Source organism: Epargyreus clarus, unplaced genomic scaffold (genome assembly GCF_041222505.1).
Source record: "Epargyreus clarus isolate Ecla_fem2 unplaced genomic scaffold, WU_Ecla_fem_2.2 ptg000035l, whole genome shotgun sequence".
Taxonomy (NCBI): Eukaryota; Metazoa; Arthropoda; class Insecta; order Lepidoptera; family Hesperiidae; genus Epargyreus; species Epargyreus clarus.
Genome location: NW_027332240.1, coordinates 6,251,424 through 6,268,480, shown reverse-complemented (window position 1 = coordinate 6,268,480; position 17,057 = coordinate 6,251,424). Strand labels below are relative to the sequence as shown.

At 35.0% G+C, this 17,057-nt stretch overlaps 1 protein-coding gene across 8 annotated transcripts in view; it reads right to left on the bottom strand.

The window, feature by feature from the left end:
* Positions 1–17,057, bottom strand: part of LOC140756754 (A disintegrin and metalloproteinase with thrombospondin motifs like) — a 175,990-nt gene that overhangs the window by 45,726 nt on the left and 113,207 nt on the right. For all 8 annotated transcript variants that reach the window (XM_073092304.1, XM_073092305.1, XM_073092302.1 and 5 more), the window contains one exon: positions 5,264–5,803. In XM_073092304.1, coding sequence (XP_072948405.1) covers positions 5,264–5,803 — 540 coding nt within the window. The remainder of the gene's footprint in view (positions 1–5,263; positions 5,804–17,057) is intronic.

Genomic DNA, 17,057 nt, shown 5'->3' with positions numbered 1-17,057 from the left:
TATTAAGATCAAGCAAAGACTTTTTGATATTAAAGGAAGTACGTTTAATTATTGATTCCCTAATTTTTTTTTTATTTTTATTATAGCAACATTGCAGAATACTTCTGAGAAAATTATCAAACGTCCATATATTGCGGCTCAAAAGATAATACGAACAATACACTGAAAATAATAATGAATTCTTGTATATGAATATTTTTTAAATTCACTAATAATTAAAGTGGTAGAATTCTTAGTGGTTCAGCCGGCGGCACTACCGTCACACGTTTTCTGCGTAATAACAGCAATGTTGTCTTAAGAAGGGCATGATCAGGGAGACATACTTTTTCGAGGCGTTCCAGCTTAGTCCTCAGGGGTAGCGGCACATCTGTGGTCGACCTCGAGTAAGAATCAAATCTTATCTGGGATTGATTACAGATGTCCATGTCCACGTCTGCAGGCAGTTGCAGGTGAGTTGCATGCTCGTCTGTTACTCCTATATTATTAAAAAAAGAAAACACTCCAGATACACACTAGAGTTACGTTGGCGATTTTTGGACGCGGAACCCTAAAAACAGCCGTTTTAATCAAAATTGTTACTACGCTAATTGTTTAATTGCGAAATACCACGTTATAAGGAAGCCGTAAAAATTTATAGCCAAAACCGGTCAATTGGTCAGAACTAATCCGCCCATGGTGCAATTGCGACTGGTTACGAAAAGTTTGTTAATTTATAACATTTGGTTTCGTGATTTTGTTGTTTTGTATTGAATTATATTCGACCGACTGACACATTTGGGTCTGAAAATTTTGAGCATGCGACGAAGTTACGTGCGCTGTGTAACACATAATCTTTGTTTATTCATTACATTTTTTATATCAAATGACGTGCAGTCTACCTTATGGTAAGTGACTGCTGCCCAGGATCTGAACATTTTCAGAATTCGACGACGTTGCATGCGCTGTGTCACATATAATATTTGTTTATTAATACAATTTTTATAATACGGATGTAGCAAAAGAGGTGTCAGTCCACCTTTTTTTATATATTTGAGCCTAACGATAAAGTAGACGTGCTACCTGATGGAGAGTAGTCAACGTCGCCTATGAACATTTGTAACACCAGAGGAGTCGCCAACGCATCGCCGGCTTTGAAGGAGAACTCTTTTTGCACCTTTTTTTGAAGAGCCCCATGTCATAGCGTTATGGTAATTGGCTACAGCTGCCCACAGACATCTATAAAGAACCTCAGGTAAGAGAAGATTCCTACATTAAGTCAGTCACATATAACCTGCATTGTTCGACCAGGGAGTTGGAGTTCTGCGTTTCAGTGTAGGGTATGAATACCAGCTGATTTCCATAATTATGAGGTGACCTTCTTTATTCTCGTGAATAGCAACTCATCTGTGATCAATCTATGAGGATTTGATTGATGTTACAGATGTCCCTGGGTGGCAGTGACCATGTGGCGACTTCCAGCTACTCGTCAAGAGATGGCGCCACGAGTATATTGAATCACGCTATAGAAGTTTTGTCAACACCTCGTATATACAAGCTCTAAACTGAGACTGTCGGAACACGGCCGCTCCCCGCGCATGGTCACCTAGCCCGGCGGGAGATCTTCCGTTTCCAAAACCACTTACCCTCAGATGAACTTCAAGCTCATCAACTCCTCAAATTTATACATATAAATAAAATTGGAGTGTCAGTTTTTTATTAAAAAATCAATATTTTGAAATGACCGCTTTTTACTACATATGCATATGAATATACATACGGTACATACACCAAAATAACATATTTTACAAAATTTGTCCGTCTGTCTATCTGTTTGTTCTGGCTAATCTCTGAAATGGCTGAACCGATTTTGACGGGACTTTTATTGGCAGGTAGCTGATGTAATAAGGAGTAACTTAGGCTACTTATATTTTATAACAGCCTGTGCCCCGCGATTTCACACGCGTTATTTCTTTAAACCTTTCGTTAAACCGCGGGGCACAGCTAGTCTTGTATAAAAAATCATTCTAAGATTTATACGTACAAACAGAATAACCATTAAACGCATTAGTTTAGAAAACGGCAGTTATTTAGAAGTCAGACACTTTGCATACCTACTTGTACGGATCCGAATTTAAATTCCGGACACGAGTTGCGAATCACAAGTTCATGATACAGTTGTAAGCCCGCATAGCTGGAATGCCTCATGTCTGAGGGCGTGACGTAACAGGCATGTTATCAAGATCCGTAACCGAAAGTATCGGATATGTAAATAAATCTATATTCGAAATTTTGAATAATTTCGGTTATGGATAGAGTCTATGACACACTATTATGAAACGATTTCGCTCGAATACGCCGATGCTTTTCAGTTATTTAAAAAAGTAATTACCTATTTGTACTTACGAGTACCTACGATTCCTTAAAAATGTAATATTAAGTTAGGATTAAGATTACTTCAAAATAATCCGCGAAGTACCAATATATATGATGGTATATTTTAACCATGCAGTATGTACCCACCCTCCATTATTGGTACAATTTGGATTGTTTTAATCCTAACTGAATAGCATGGATTTTCGAAAAGTAACGGCTTATAAAATTAAAAATCTAATATCTTTAATCCAAATTATCCGAAAGTGAAATGAAATGAAATATATTATCTTGTATGTCAGCGGTAACAAACTATCGTGGTGTAACTAGATACGGATATCCGAATAATTTCATATCCGTATCCGAAACCGACATATTTTAATACATCCATACCCAGATCCGAACATCATCAACATCCCTAATACATTACATAATTTGACTCTTCAAGGCTCGGTTAATTAATTGCTAGGACCGTTGTAAACATAACATTTAAATCGGATGTAATTTTCCGGTCACGTTTTGCGAACTTTGTGTTGGAATTTCTATACCATATATTTCTACAGTATATATCTATTATCTAATCTACATATTTAACTAAGTTACTAACTATTTGCACGTCACTAAATAACACCTGCTATTTTCCGTAAGTTATTAAACAAAATCTACTATTTTCGGACACAGAATATATTGTGACGTTCTGCAACTCGCCAAAAGATGGCGTTGCTAGTAATTCTGAATCACGCTATAGACATTTTCTAATCATCTGTGTATAAATATATATTATAGTTATTATACAAGTTTTTAACTGAGACAATGGCAGCAATGTCTGCTTCCTGAAAATAAGCACCTAGCTGCCTAAGAGCCCCAAAAGCTAAATGCCAAAAGCTAGTCAATAAAAAATGATAGCTATTTCTGAAGCTATCTCTTTTTCGAAGCGTAGCTAGCTCATTGAGGATGAAAAAATTGAAATTTAATATTTATTTTCAAAATTAATTTGAATCAAATTGATTTTCTATTTACCTATACTTATGTACTTCTTAATCGTGTTTACATATTTATCTCAATAATACAGCTTATAATAATCATGTTGTCACATAATCACGTTTTTATAATTAAGTAGAATATGCAAACACAAGGAAGCGATATTGCTTGCTATGTAATATTATTACACGAATTACGTAAAATCTCAGTTGATACTATGACACATAAACGTGATGTCATACTAGCTTCCGCTCGCGACTTCGTTCGCGCGGACTATAATTTATTATTTATTATTAGTAAGATTGTAAGGAAATGATAGCTTAGTGGTTGAATTGGGGAGTCTAAAGTTCGCAAAAGCAACGCTGATTTTTCAAAGTTTTGTACATATTAGAAATTTATTCACTTTCTATAATGTTAAGGGGAACATCGTGAGGAAACCTATGTATGTAAATGTTTACATCATAGCTGGTAAAACCCATAGGTAAATAGATAGATACATAGCAGTCCTCAATAGAACATTGTTTGGAAATAGGTGTGACGGGATGGCAAGCGACGGCTATCTTACATATTAGGCGACTGTTTTAGTCCTCAGAAATGATAACGCGCCTGTGATGTGATGTGATGAAGCTAGTTACAGATGTTCATGAGCATCAGTACCACTTACCATCAAGTGGACTTCAGGCTTTTTGCTACTACAGTCTCACAAAATAGACGGTTTTTTTATGGTGGTTGTGCCCTCTACGGTTGGACACTGGCGACACCACCGCCACAACTACTTGTGCCTAATAACAGTAGTGTTGACCGCTGCTGTACGGTGTGGTAAAGGAGACATACTTATCCGAGGCATTCCAGCTTAGTCCTAAGGGGTAGCGGCGCAACTGTGGACAACCTCCGGTAGAAACCAAATCTTATCTATGGTTGATTACAGATGTCCTTGGGCAGCAGTAGCCACTTACCATCAAAGACTTGCTTGTTTGTCTTATAAAAGTCTACCAAGGTTTCGACAGCTTGAAAACAGAGCATCTAATTTCTAAAGCGTCACTGAGCATTAGATAAGTCCGTGGGAAGCAGCACCGCTTTCACCCATACCGAAGCAGGTGCGTTTTTTTTGCATGCCACGAACAATTGCTGCCACCACACCTTGATCACACCTCACGCTACTCTCACCCTTATTTCTTACAGCTATAGGCTAGAATCGTCTGATGTTGTCGCCTTTATGTGTTCTATTGTCTTTCTCAGTTCCCCGATTAGTTGTATAACATTCGATTTAATTGCCGTTGTCACTTCTACGCATTGTCGCGGGTTTCCGATCGTTTTTGATGAGTTTTCGCTTTTCTCTTGCTAATTACTAACTGTAGTATATGGGTCTGCTATTGGGAAATCGCGACTGACAGCGTCGTAGTAATTGCTATCTAGCTGGGTTTAATTTCCCTACAAATTGAGCAAAAAGAAAGATGCTTCGTTTTATTCTAGGGTATGAGCTGATAACAATACGGCTCACTGACTAAGCCATATATAGTTTTTGAACAGCTGAAATATCTCAGAAGCCAGATTTGATGGACACTCTAGAATGTTTATGAAAATCTGTCATTAACTATACAAGGAAGCCAGAGGAGAATGAGAGTACTTTTAGGAACAGTGACTTATATTATCTATTGTACTTTCAGTTATTAATAATAGCCTTCAAAGTTTCTATTTTATAGCCTTTTGAATTCTCTATTAGAAGATCACCCTCTCTAAAGAAGGCATTATTTTTATTACCTTGTTGCTTTGTGGAATGTTTAAGTGACCTTAGTAAATTTTTACCTTAGTAAACTATGAGCCTAGTCTTAATTCCTTATATAAAATCGGGAAAATCTAGACTTAATATATTTTAGGACACTATTGATGATTTTCAAAAGTAAGAAGAAAGAAAATCAAACAAAAAACTCACCGAGCTCATCTCCTCGTAGTCAACGCCATGCGGCTGCGACTCATTCGAGAGCGCTCGCCACAACCTCAGCCCGTCCTTCTTCACCAATCCCTCTTGTTTCTTCAACACCAACTTCAGTTGCTTCCCGAACACCTCCAGATCTATCTTGTGCACGTTCGCTTCTTGGCCCTCCACAGTATGTTCCCTATCACCGATTTCACTATCACTGATATTTTCACTAGAATTAGAAGCACTGAAATGCACGCTCACTGTGTTGTTGAGATCTCCAATAATATCCACATCCTTGATGTATTGTTTCGCTTTGATGAACATCTCATCGTTTAGCAACGAGGGTGGGTTTTCCGTCTTCCATGGTTTTGACGGCTTCTCGTGAGGAATCTTTTTTGGGTTCGTCGAGTGGGAGTTGGCTTGGTGGCCGGTGGGTATGTTCCGCCTTGCTAGGTGGTGTGTTAGTTGGACTAAGTGGTACTGCGGCACGTGGCTGTGTTGCTCTACGTGGAAGACTTGCCGTAGTTCGTCTGTTGTCATGTGTTCGTGTAACTGGAAAGAAAGAAAACAATTGTTAAATATTTTTAAAAAGATACTAACTGAGTACTTAACAGTTTCTTAAATAGCTTAACTTAGTTTTAAGTAAAGTAATAGGGTAACTTAGTAAGTCTTAAATAGCTTAACGTAGCTAGGAAAATATTTTTTTTATGATTTTTACTATAAAGGTCTGAATGAAGAATAGATTGCTTGATTGCAGGATTGTTCGATTGAAGACGGTTTTGAATAAAATTATAATTCGAAAACTTGTAGGTCTCACATAGAACTGCGCTCGGTACCATAGGTATACGCAGACCCAGCACAAACATTTAAATTCCTCACGAGAATAAGTGCTTGGTCGGATATCGAACCCAGAACCTGCATAAAACCCCGATATAATGACCACTACGTTACACGGGTCATTTCTATTTCAAGTTTTTGTATTTTCTAAAGTAATATAATAATTGCAATATCCGCTTCTGTTAGATTATTTAACTATTGAAATATAAATATAATAATAACAGACCTTAAATTGTCACATTCTACTTAAACGGATCGAAAACTTTTAGTAATAGATATAATATTACGGAAATAATTAATTTAGAAGGACTAATTATCCTTTATTCTCGAAACAATACTCCAAAATAGATTTAACTCCGCTCAAATAAGTTTTATAATTGAGTGCAAATGTATTCAATGAGTGGCCACCGAAAACAGTAACTACATCCTAGACAATTACGAGTTTATTGTGACTATTTTTGTATCAGCAAAAACTAAATATCCATGTCGGTAAGATACAATCTTAAATATTATAGTTCCTGCATACATTTATAATTCTGCTTGCATATATAATAAGATAATGTTTATGATCGTTGATAATACGCAAATCCATTGTATATCTAGTAATATCGATAGATATCTTTAAAGAAATAAACATATTTAAATACTTATATCAGTATATAACAAATATAGTATTACTAGGAAAATACTTATTCACATCATTAGTAGTTTTTTTAATAATATTCAATTGAGAAACTAGCTTGTCCACCTGATAGTAGTAAGTGGTAAGTCTGGACATCTAAAATCAATCCCAGATGGATATAGCTACTGGTTAGGTTACAGAGTCGGCTGAGGATTAAGTTTAGGATAAATTTCACACCGGAACACAGTAGCTCTTAACACTGCCATAGGATAGAAATGGGTGTGTTGGTGGTGCCTCCGAAGTCGAACCACTAAGGGTTCGACCACCTTGCCTAATTTATATGTAAATATCTCGATTTCGCCTTACATTTCACTTTGAACTCATCATGAAACAACTAACGTTCCTACTTAAGTAAATTATTGAATTTTGTTTTATCAGTAACTTAAATGCTATTATAGGAATATTGCAAATTATTCTGAGCGCTGTAGGCGTTGTCCGCCCATGAGGAGTAAATTAGAACGCCTTATGTATGACTCATAATGGTGCATTTATATCTTATATATCAGATATCGTACGCATCAGTACCCTTAGTATGGGTTTTTACGGTTTTAAAAAAATGTCTGCTTTTGTATTTGTTTACGTATTTGCCTATACATTTCCAATCAGCACCCCTAGCGGACTGTATCAGAACTTATTGGAAATGTATAGGAAATACGTAAATAAATACAAAAAGCCATGTTTCTGAAAACGTAAAAACTCATACTAAGGGTACAGGCACGGCCCATGGCAAATCAAAACCATATCGTTCTAAACAATACATCCATCATCAACCCATTACTGCCCCACTGCAGGGCACGGGTCTCCTCTCAGAATGAGAATTAGGCCATAGTCCGCCGCGCTGGCCAAGTGCGTATTTGTAGACACCACATTGAAAACTTTTTTAGGTTTCTTAGGTATGTAGGTTTCCTCAGGCACTCATTGCCTTATGGTTAAGGAACTCGGCCTCTTGATTGAAGGGTCCGAGGTTCAAATCCCAGGCCCATTGACCTTTTAGATTTCAAATCAACAGCAACCCTGTTTAAAATACTGGCTATAGACCAAAATATTGTTTAATTCAATAAAAATATGGAGCAATAAATATTATAATTAATTAATGTGATGAGTGGCCTTTTTTGGCGCAAATTAAGCCTACTTTAGGAGGAATTCGTATTTGGTTCGCGAATTACATTGTCGCGTATGATTAACTAGTGTACCCCAAGGGGTACGCAAATCTCACTTTGAGAAACTCTAGCATAAGATACTTGATTATTGGTTATCTATTTTTTATACAAGAAATTAGCGACACTATCATATGACTTACTAGCTGACTCGGCAAACTTTGTACCGCCTCAAAATCTATGAAAGAATTTTTAAAATCGGTCCAGTAGTTTTTAAGCCTATTCATTACAACCAAACAAACAAACAAAGTTTTCCTCTTCATAATATTAGTGTAGATGATTGCAACAAGACATATCCTATTTCAAATTGCATGTCTTTAAATAAAGTATACTACTAATACAATTTATACCAACATTTGAAACAGATCGGTTTAAAATAAAATAAATTCATATCCTTTACATGTTTACTTGGTTAAAGGATAAGTAACTGGGTGATAACCAGTTATAACCAGAAATAAACAGTTAATATCCGTATAGGTGTCATTTTTATTTGAATGTCAACGTCTCGGAAGCCTTGGCCGCGGTCAATAGTACCCCTAGCCTTTCTCGATACTCCTGATTTATATTTTATTATTTATACCTAATCTATACTTGTACGTTTATTATTATAAAGTTTTTGTTTAATTGTTTGAGTGTTAACTAGTGGACAACTTTTTATAAAGCTTTTTTAAAGTTTATAGTTAGACAACAAAAGTAGGTCATTATATTATTTCGATTGGACAACGAAATGACGTACATATATAAGTGCATATATAAAATTCTCGTGTCACACTGTTAGTTACCGTACTCCTCCGAAACGGCTTTACCGATTTTCACCAAATTTTATATGCATATTCAGTAGGTCTGAGAATCGTCTACTATCTATTTCCCATTGATAAGGGTTGTTCACCCTTAACATTTTTTTTATTTATATGGCAACACAACGTTTGCCGGGACAGCTAGAAAGTGTATACAAATTCTGTATCACATCACAACGTACATTGGAGTTACGTATAGAGGTATTTTGACTGATATATTCGGTGTGGTAAGGATGATACACTTATCTGAGATACACTAACTTCTTAGGGGTAGCAACGGGTCTGTGGTCGACTTCAGTACCCTTACCAGGAGGTTTTACGTTTCGACAAATATGACTGTTTTGGTATTTTTACGTATTTGCCCATACAGATTCCAATCAGCGCCCCTAGCGGATTGTGTCAGAACTAGGAAATCGTATGGGCCAATACGTAAACAAATACCAAAACAGTCATATTTGTCGAAACGTAAAAACTCCTGGTAAGGGTACAGGTGTCACAGGCAGCAGTAACCACATACCATGGTGGCTCTATGTTCGTTTGTTATTTCCACATTATATAAAAAATATGGCAATAGATGTGAATAAAGAAATAAAAAAATTAACGAATACTTACAAAACCAATGGAAATTGTAACCGAAAAATCTTATTTACCTGAAGCGGTAAAATTTTGAAAAAAAGAATATAAATCTTTATTTTATACATAGTAAATCAAAAGTCTAAGCAAATTAATTTTTGTCCACTAAGGGCGAAGTCACATGAAAAACCTATGTTTTATCAAAAACAGTGAATTAATTCTTAGTCCATTAATACATTTAAACGAGTGACTTTATATAAATCACTATTTACCTTACACGCTATCAATACACAGCAGAAAAGCCTTAAACCTCAAGATAAAAAAAAACCTCCGACCTCCGGAAGTACCTATCACTTAAAGCGTGTAGGATGCATTATAATTCAACGTAACATACGAAAACCCCATAAGTTGTACATAACAACAAAACAGTGAATGGAATTATCACCTTTATTTTATTGTAATATAGCGTATAATCCTATGAAATAAAATTATGCGTATTTACGTCCCGTTGACGTGTGTACAGTGGGTTGCCTCGGTGGTATGAAGTATGAACTAGTTATTATGTAATTGGTACAGTTATAAGCATGTTTTTTGTATCGTGTACAAAGAAAGCTATGTGACCTACATTTTATGTTGAATAATCGATAGAGTTAAAAAAAGATTTGGCTCTTATACTTTTTATAATTATGTAATGGTGAATAGTGACTCTGTTATATATATCGACTTATCAAAATGGAAATATTCTATGAAATATCAAGGTGGTAACTCTTTGTGGTTCGACTCCGGTGGCACCACATACGAGTACCTATTTCTGCAGAGTAACAGCAGTGTTAGGCGCTGCTGTGTTCTGGTTTGAAAGGTGTGGTAATGGAGACATTTTTTACCGAGGCGTTCCAGGTTAGTCCTCAGGGGTAACGGCGCAAGTGGCCGACCTCAGGTAGGAATATATAATCCTATCTGGGGTTGATTACAGATGTCTATGGGCGTCAGTAGCCACTTACCATCAGGTGGACTGCATGCTCGTCTGCTACTTCTATATTGTATAATTAAAAAACGGCACTGACTTCGTAAGGTGTTTCACTAATGGCAAAAAAACTCCATAACGCATATCTTTTCCATATAAATATGTAACAATTTAATAAATGTCGCTAATGAAGTATAGTCGACCGAAAAAACGGGTTATTGCTTTTAAATATGGCTGGCTTTAATATAATAAGCTAAACCTCATTCGGGCATTTTTATTACGCTGGATGTTTCTAAAATAAGTCAAAAATTGACACAGCAACGAAAAATATACGTGAGCCTTGTAAAATATTAAAACATTATCGAAATTAAAATAAAATACAAATAATAAATAAAATTCTTTCAGTGAAACTCTGATTTACTGTACCTTTACTAATTCGTTTTAATCCTAGATAATATTAATAATTATTAAAATATTTCAATCATTTTAAAACAAAGCAAACAAATTAGTTTAAAGGTTAGATTAAATCAATCATTTAATTGATCAGATTAGGTAACCAATTCACTGATGTTGTGATAAATTAGAGCTTAGATTTTTGCTGTAATATCTAAGCTTTGATCTTACTTTGTTAAATTAGTTTTGTCAACCATTAGTAATATGACTTTAGTATTTGCAGTTTTAGGGTTCCGTTCCCAAAACTACCAACCCAAAAAACCCAAAAGGTGTGAACGGAATTATATTATTAAAGATTTGTTTTCCGTCTGTCTGTCATAGGACAGTATCTGTTGAACCGTAATAGGTAGATATAAAAGTCACAAAATCTGTATTATTATAGCAGCCATAACTAAAAATAATAAAATTAATCCAATAGAAAAAAAAATAAAGCCCTCATATCTACTAAAAATATTGTTTGTCGTTTTAGCTGTTATTTCTCGATCTTTATAATGACATAACAAACATCTAACGGTTATACGGAACACTTCCAAAGCGAGCCCGACTCGCACTTGACCGATTTTTATTAGGTTTATTGATTTTACAATTTAACAGTTGCAACAATATTTAGATTGTACAAATTTATTTTATTTTGCGATCGGAAAGAAAAAGTTTTGAAGGCCTAAAGGACTAAAGAATATTTAATTTTAGAATAATATCTTTGTTTTGAAATATTTGCTTGTCTAATTGTAAGAACGGAGTTAACTTTAAATCTACAGATTTTTTTTAAATAAATAAAACATATAACATTTCTGTTCTAATTCAAATATTAGCAATAAATAACAAATTTTTAAGTACTTTATTAACAAAATTAATCAGTTATTCTCAAAATAAATTAGTTGGCGTTTTTATTTGAAACGTCACAGGAAGTTCTAAAAGAAGGTTCTATTAAAACCTTCTTTTAAACTTCCTTCAATGAAAAGTTTTAAAGAAAGAGTCAAAAGAAGGTTCTAATAGACGCCCGCGCCCGTTTCAAATACTCAAAACGATGTTGTATTGTTCAGAATTATGTATTTGAATTTAAGAGACTTCATTCAATCGCCATAAAAAATTGTAAACATACGAGAAGCTATGTACGCAAAGAATATTTTATTAAATTATAATTTAGCTTAAATAATGATTATACCATTCATTTTTATTACATTAATGGCCGATTTCACCGACGTCGCATAAATCTTATTCTTCTTAGTAAGCCTATTTTACGTTTTACTTACTATTTTACTTGTCTTAGTAAGCCTATTTTACGTTTCACCAACATTTATCCTAGGGATAAAATATCCATACTGGAGTAAAGTCGTATACCGCCGATTTCGGCCGAGTAAGCTGCTATTCTTAGATTAGTAGTGCCATTGTGTCATTGTCAAAGCGCGAGATCATTGTCAACTCAACTGTCAAGATAACGTATTATCCGAACAAATGTAAAAATATGCAGCGCTATTGTGCAAGTATACGTCAAACTGTCTATTTTACTTGGATGCATTACGTATTCGTTCAATTCATTCGTTCAACGTCACAGAGTAACTATGCGAGAATAAGATATCCTTAGACTAACATGGTGAAATGAAATTGAAGTTAACCATGGAATAAATTGACAGATTAAAGTTATACCGGAATACTACTCTAGTATAAATTATGTGTTGGTGAAATCGACTCTAAGTCAACTTAATATACAACGGTTGCCGTGTTCTACAATTTATACAATTGTATATTTTGTTATTTAAAGAAGTATTTACTATACCTACATGTTTTATAAAATTGTATTTAAGCAACAAAACAATAGCAACTGCACTATATTTAAGTTAATCCCATTCACTCAACGATTATACAACACTGGCCATGGGAATATGACCATTAAGACCAGTGTGATAAATGTTGCATTCGATTTAAGCCCCGAACTCTAAATAATGGTCTCTATGCCATCAGAACAAGGTCGGAATCCAATTGTTCGCATATGCAGCGTTCGTGCATATGATATTGAACTCTAAAGTATGATACTAAGATTCATAATAGAGCTATGTTAGTTTGTGGTCATAGGAGTTACGACATGGCTCCGTTCTTTCCGTGGTCGATTCTGAGTCAGTGGTCGTAGAGACCCATTGGTTGTATTAACTAAACCACTACTTTATTCGTAAGATGTAATCATATTTAGAAATAGTTTATTTATACATTTATAGATATAAGGTCTTAAATTTAAGGCTATCATGCATTAGGGAAGAGGAGAGTGGGTCTCAAAATTATGTTCCTATCAAAGTCTACTTACAAAAACAAAACAAAAGATGAATACTTGTATTAATTAATATATCTATTTAAAACTACGGGCTATAAATTACTTTGAATATTTCGCGATTGTCAAATATTTTAGCAATGTGTAGCTACATTATTTGTCACTTTAATATATTACTTAAAATTCTGTTCCATTTATTTGTTTAATGATTTTTGATGGGTAATTTTAATGATAAAACAGTTGTTGGGAGTAAAATCGTTCTCTTTTAGACTTCGTTACATTAAAGTTGCATCAAAATTCATTCAATGATTTCCTTAATTAGATTGCAAGTGGTTACCTAAAAAGCAAATTATAATTTTGAAAATACGGTCATATAGATAAATTTTATTTATTGGTACAGTCAGGACAAGATAATAGTCGGAACTAGACAGAAGGTCGTGAATAGAAAGCCAGGCAACCCATAGATCCTGAGATAGTGCAAAAATTACTTCCGTCATCGCAAATAGCACCCAATCTAGATAAACTAATTTAATTGCAATCAGTATCTGTCAATATTATTGACATTTGGTCGCTAAATGATTTCAGACTTTTTCAATTTCGGCTATGACTATATTATAATTAATTAGTCGTATGTAGTGGTGTGGGAACGTGCGTGTGTGTGTATGGACATAACTTTTTATTTTAAGAAAGCCAAAAAATATTTTTTCAAAGCGTAATTTTTAAAATTTTCATATAAATAATAGTAAATTGTATAATACCAAAAAATATATGAAAACATGTATTAAAGAAGTTTTCGTTTACTATTCGCTTCTGTTTTATTGGAAAAAGGCATACAAATTAGTTTTTGGGAAAACTTGGTCATAATTTAAATATCCAATTTTTATTAAAAGCCTTAAATACTGGATATTAAAACACATAGCAATTTCATAAACATGTCTATATTTTCATTTATTTATTTAGCTGTACTTACATTGTAGCCTAAGGAAATACAGCCTAACTTTACATACCGTGCACAATAGATATTCTGGACCGATTCCAACATTGGCAAGCATTTCGTTACACAACGCCACTTTCCCTGGTATCCGCTCTCTAGAATATCTAAATCATATAAACAGCTCTACGACTCTACTTTGAACAGGAAGCGTAGAGTTGGGTAATAGGACATGGATTGAGGACATGGCTTGGTCTATTAAGACTGGACTTGAAATAAAAAAGTTTTTTTTACTCTTGTAAACTATGGGCTTAGTATTTCTTTTAACTTCTTTAACAAATATGATTGTTTTGGTATTTATTTACGTATTTGCCAATACAAATTCCAATCAGCGCCCCTAGCGGATTGTATCAGAACTATAGTGTCAGTAACGTAACATTAAATGACTAAATTGACAAAATGGCGCTTTATGTTTTGTCTCTCTTTTTTGCGAACATGTGAGGCAGACAAAAATACTTGAGCACTAACTTATTGTTACGTTTACTCAGTCTACTGAAGCAAACAGAACAGAATAATGGATTGAGTAAACGTAACGTAAAATTGTGGGATGTTTTGAAAACTCATGGTACGGGTACTGTACCTGTGGTTTGTTTAAATTGATGTCACGTAACTAACTTACAACGAAACTAGTGACATCTGTCAGCATCTTGCATTATTGTGCAATATGATTAAATAATGATGGCGATTGAACCGTGATCTCAGCATATTGCAGATTTTATCACACTAATTATTTTACGAAACAAGTTACATGGTTGAAACTATTTCCGTGAAATTAATTTTATTACGGACGCAACTAATTTTGTAATATTTCGACGTTATTAAAGCCTAAGTAATCTTTAAAATTTTAATTCGATTTGCATGTTTGGGTCGAATTGTAAGTAATTTTTAACTAATTGAACTTAATCGATTGAGCTAGTAAGTAGCTTAACTAAGAATGAAATGGTATAAGGGAGTTGACCTAATGATGAACTTTGACGCTGGCATTGCAACATGAACTAATAATATCGTATTTAGGCTTCATAGATTTTGTCCCTGTAGTACTGGGACCAGAATAGGGCTACGGTATCCCCTGCCTGTCGTAAGAGGCGACTAAAAGGGGCTTCCGGGGTTGCGCGCGGCAAGAGTGAGAGCTCAAACCGTCCAGCAAGCGACCCCGGAAGGACAGCGGTTTCTGTGGTCGTATATCGCTGTAATCACCAGGGGATGTGAGAGGAGTGTAAATTGCTTCCCCCAGGGCAGAGCCCGATAGAAGGGCATCGCGTTAGGAGGACTTCGATTGTGTTCCGTTGGAGTACCCGAAGTTCTCCACCAAACGCCGAGAACGGCCACCGGAGGAGTTTTAGTGCGGTAAAAGTCCCACATAACCTGGCGTCACTCCCATGGCGTCGGGTACCTTTTGAAGATTTCCCCCTCGTCAACAAAAAAAAGGCTTCATAGATTTACCCACCTTGAAAGGACCTAATAATTTAAAATCACTTATTGCTGATTGCAAGAACTTCCTTGTGCGATTTTAGCGTGGTATTTAGTTTTTAACTATAAGTAATTATTGTTTTTTTTGGGTGACAAGTTTTTCTATTATCACAATTTTTTTTAAACTACCTAAATATATTTTCTCCAATATTTTGTTGATAAATATAGTAAAGTAGCCAAAGGGCGCACTAGTATTATCGTAGCTACGATACGGACCGCACCTTCAACCAAATACGTATAATTTCTGCATTGCAAAGCTATTTTGGTTCCCATAACCCACGGCCGCCCAGTGTCTAGATTCTAGACTCTAGAACAATGTTTGTATAACTAAATTAGAGCATTGCATTATATATTCTTATGTTTGCATAAAGGTTATAGTTGTAGCAATGACTAATCTTATATACAAATTTCTCGTATCACAATGTTACTTACCATACTCCTCCGAAATGGCTTTACCGATTTTCACCTTATATGCATATTCAGTAGGTCTGAGAATCGGCTACTATGTATTTTTCATACCCCTAAGTGACAAAGGTTGTTCACCCTTTTATTTATTTATATGGCAACACAACGTTTACCGGGTTAGCTGGTATAAAACATATTTTGTTAGTAATCATTCATAGACGTGTAGTGTTGACATACTGTAGCTATGTGAGTTAAAGTTATCTATTTTTCCCTTATGATAGGAATGTTATGCTGCTGTGGTCTGGTTTGAAGGGTGTAAGGGATATATACTTATCCGAGACTTTCCAACTTAGTCTTCAGGGGTATCAAGAGTAGCACCTGTGACCGACTTCATGTAGGAGTCGACTCCTATCTGGGATTGATTATAGATTATAGGTGGCAGTAGCTACTTACGATCAGGTTAGTTGTAGTCACGAGAGTTCAGTGTTTTTTCCAATTTAATAAGTGCCTACGGTCCCGTATAATATTTCCTTAAAAAAATTAAAAAATGCAAATTTTAAATGTTTTTGGAGGTTACTCCTTAAGAATCGTTTTTTATTAATGATGATTATGATGGAAGTCGGACCACTAATGAACAAAAGTAATTATTATTAATCACTTTAGTTGTAGGTACTTCTACGTGTTTGTATAGAACCTAATATATTTAGCCGGTATCCGGTTCAACAAGTAGAGACAATATTAACAACAAATATTTGTTCCGGCAGTGTAATTGTCTGTGGTATTTGCGCAATGTAATATGAGTCCCAACTCTATTATTACCACGCTTTTATTAACTTGATCTGTATGTATGTAACGGAATCTTTGAACACGATTTTTACCGACTAAAGTCTCAAAGGTATGTGAAGTCTACCAATACGCACTTGGCCAGCGCGGTGGACTATGGCCTGATCCTTATCATTCTGAGACCCGTGCCTGGCATTGGGACAGTAATGGGTTGACGATGAAATATTGTTAGTAAGTAAACAGCTAATTTCTGAAAGTTTAATCCTTCTTTGTGTAGTTACGTGGAACATCAATACATTTGACATTTTGCTCTTTAACATTATTTGAAGTTAATTTGTTGTTTCGTCACTTTTATTATCTACCGGAGGTGTGGTGTGGGCCGAAATTAACTTTGTAGGAAAGGTATGACATATGACACATCTAAAGTTGTG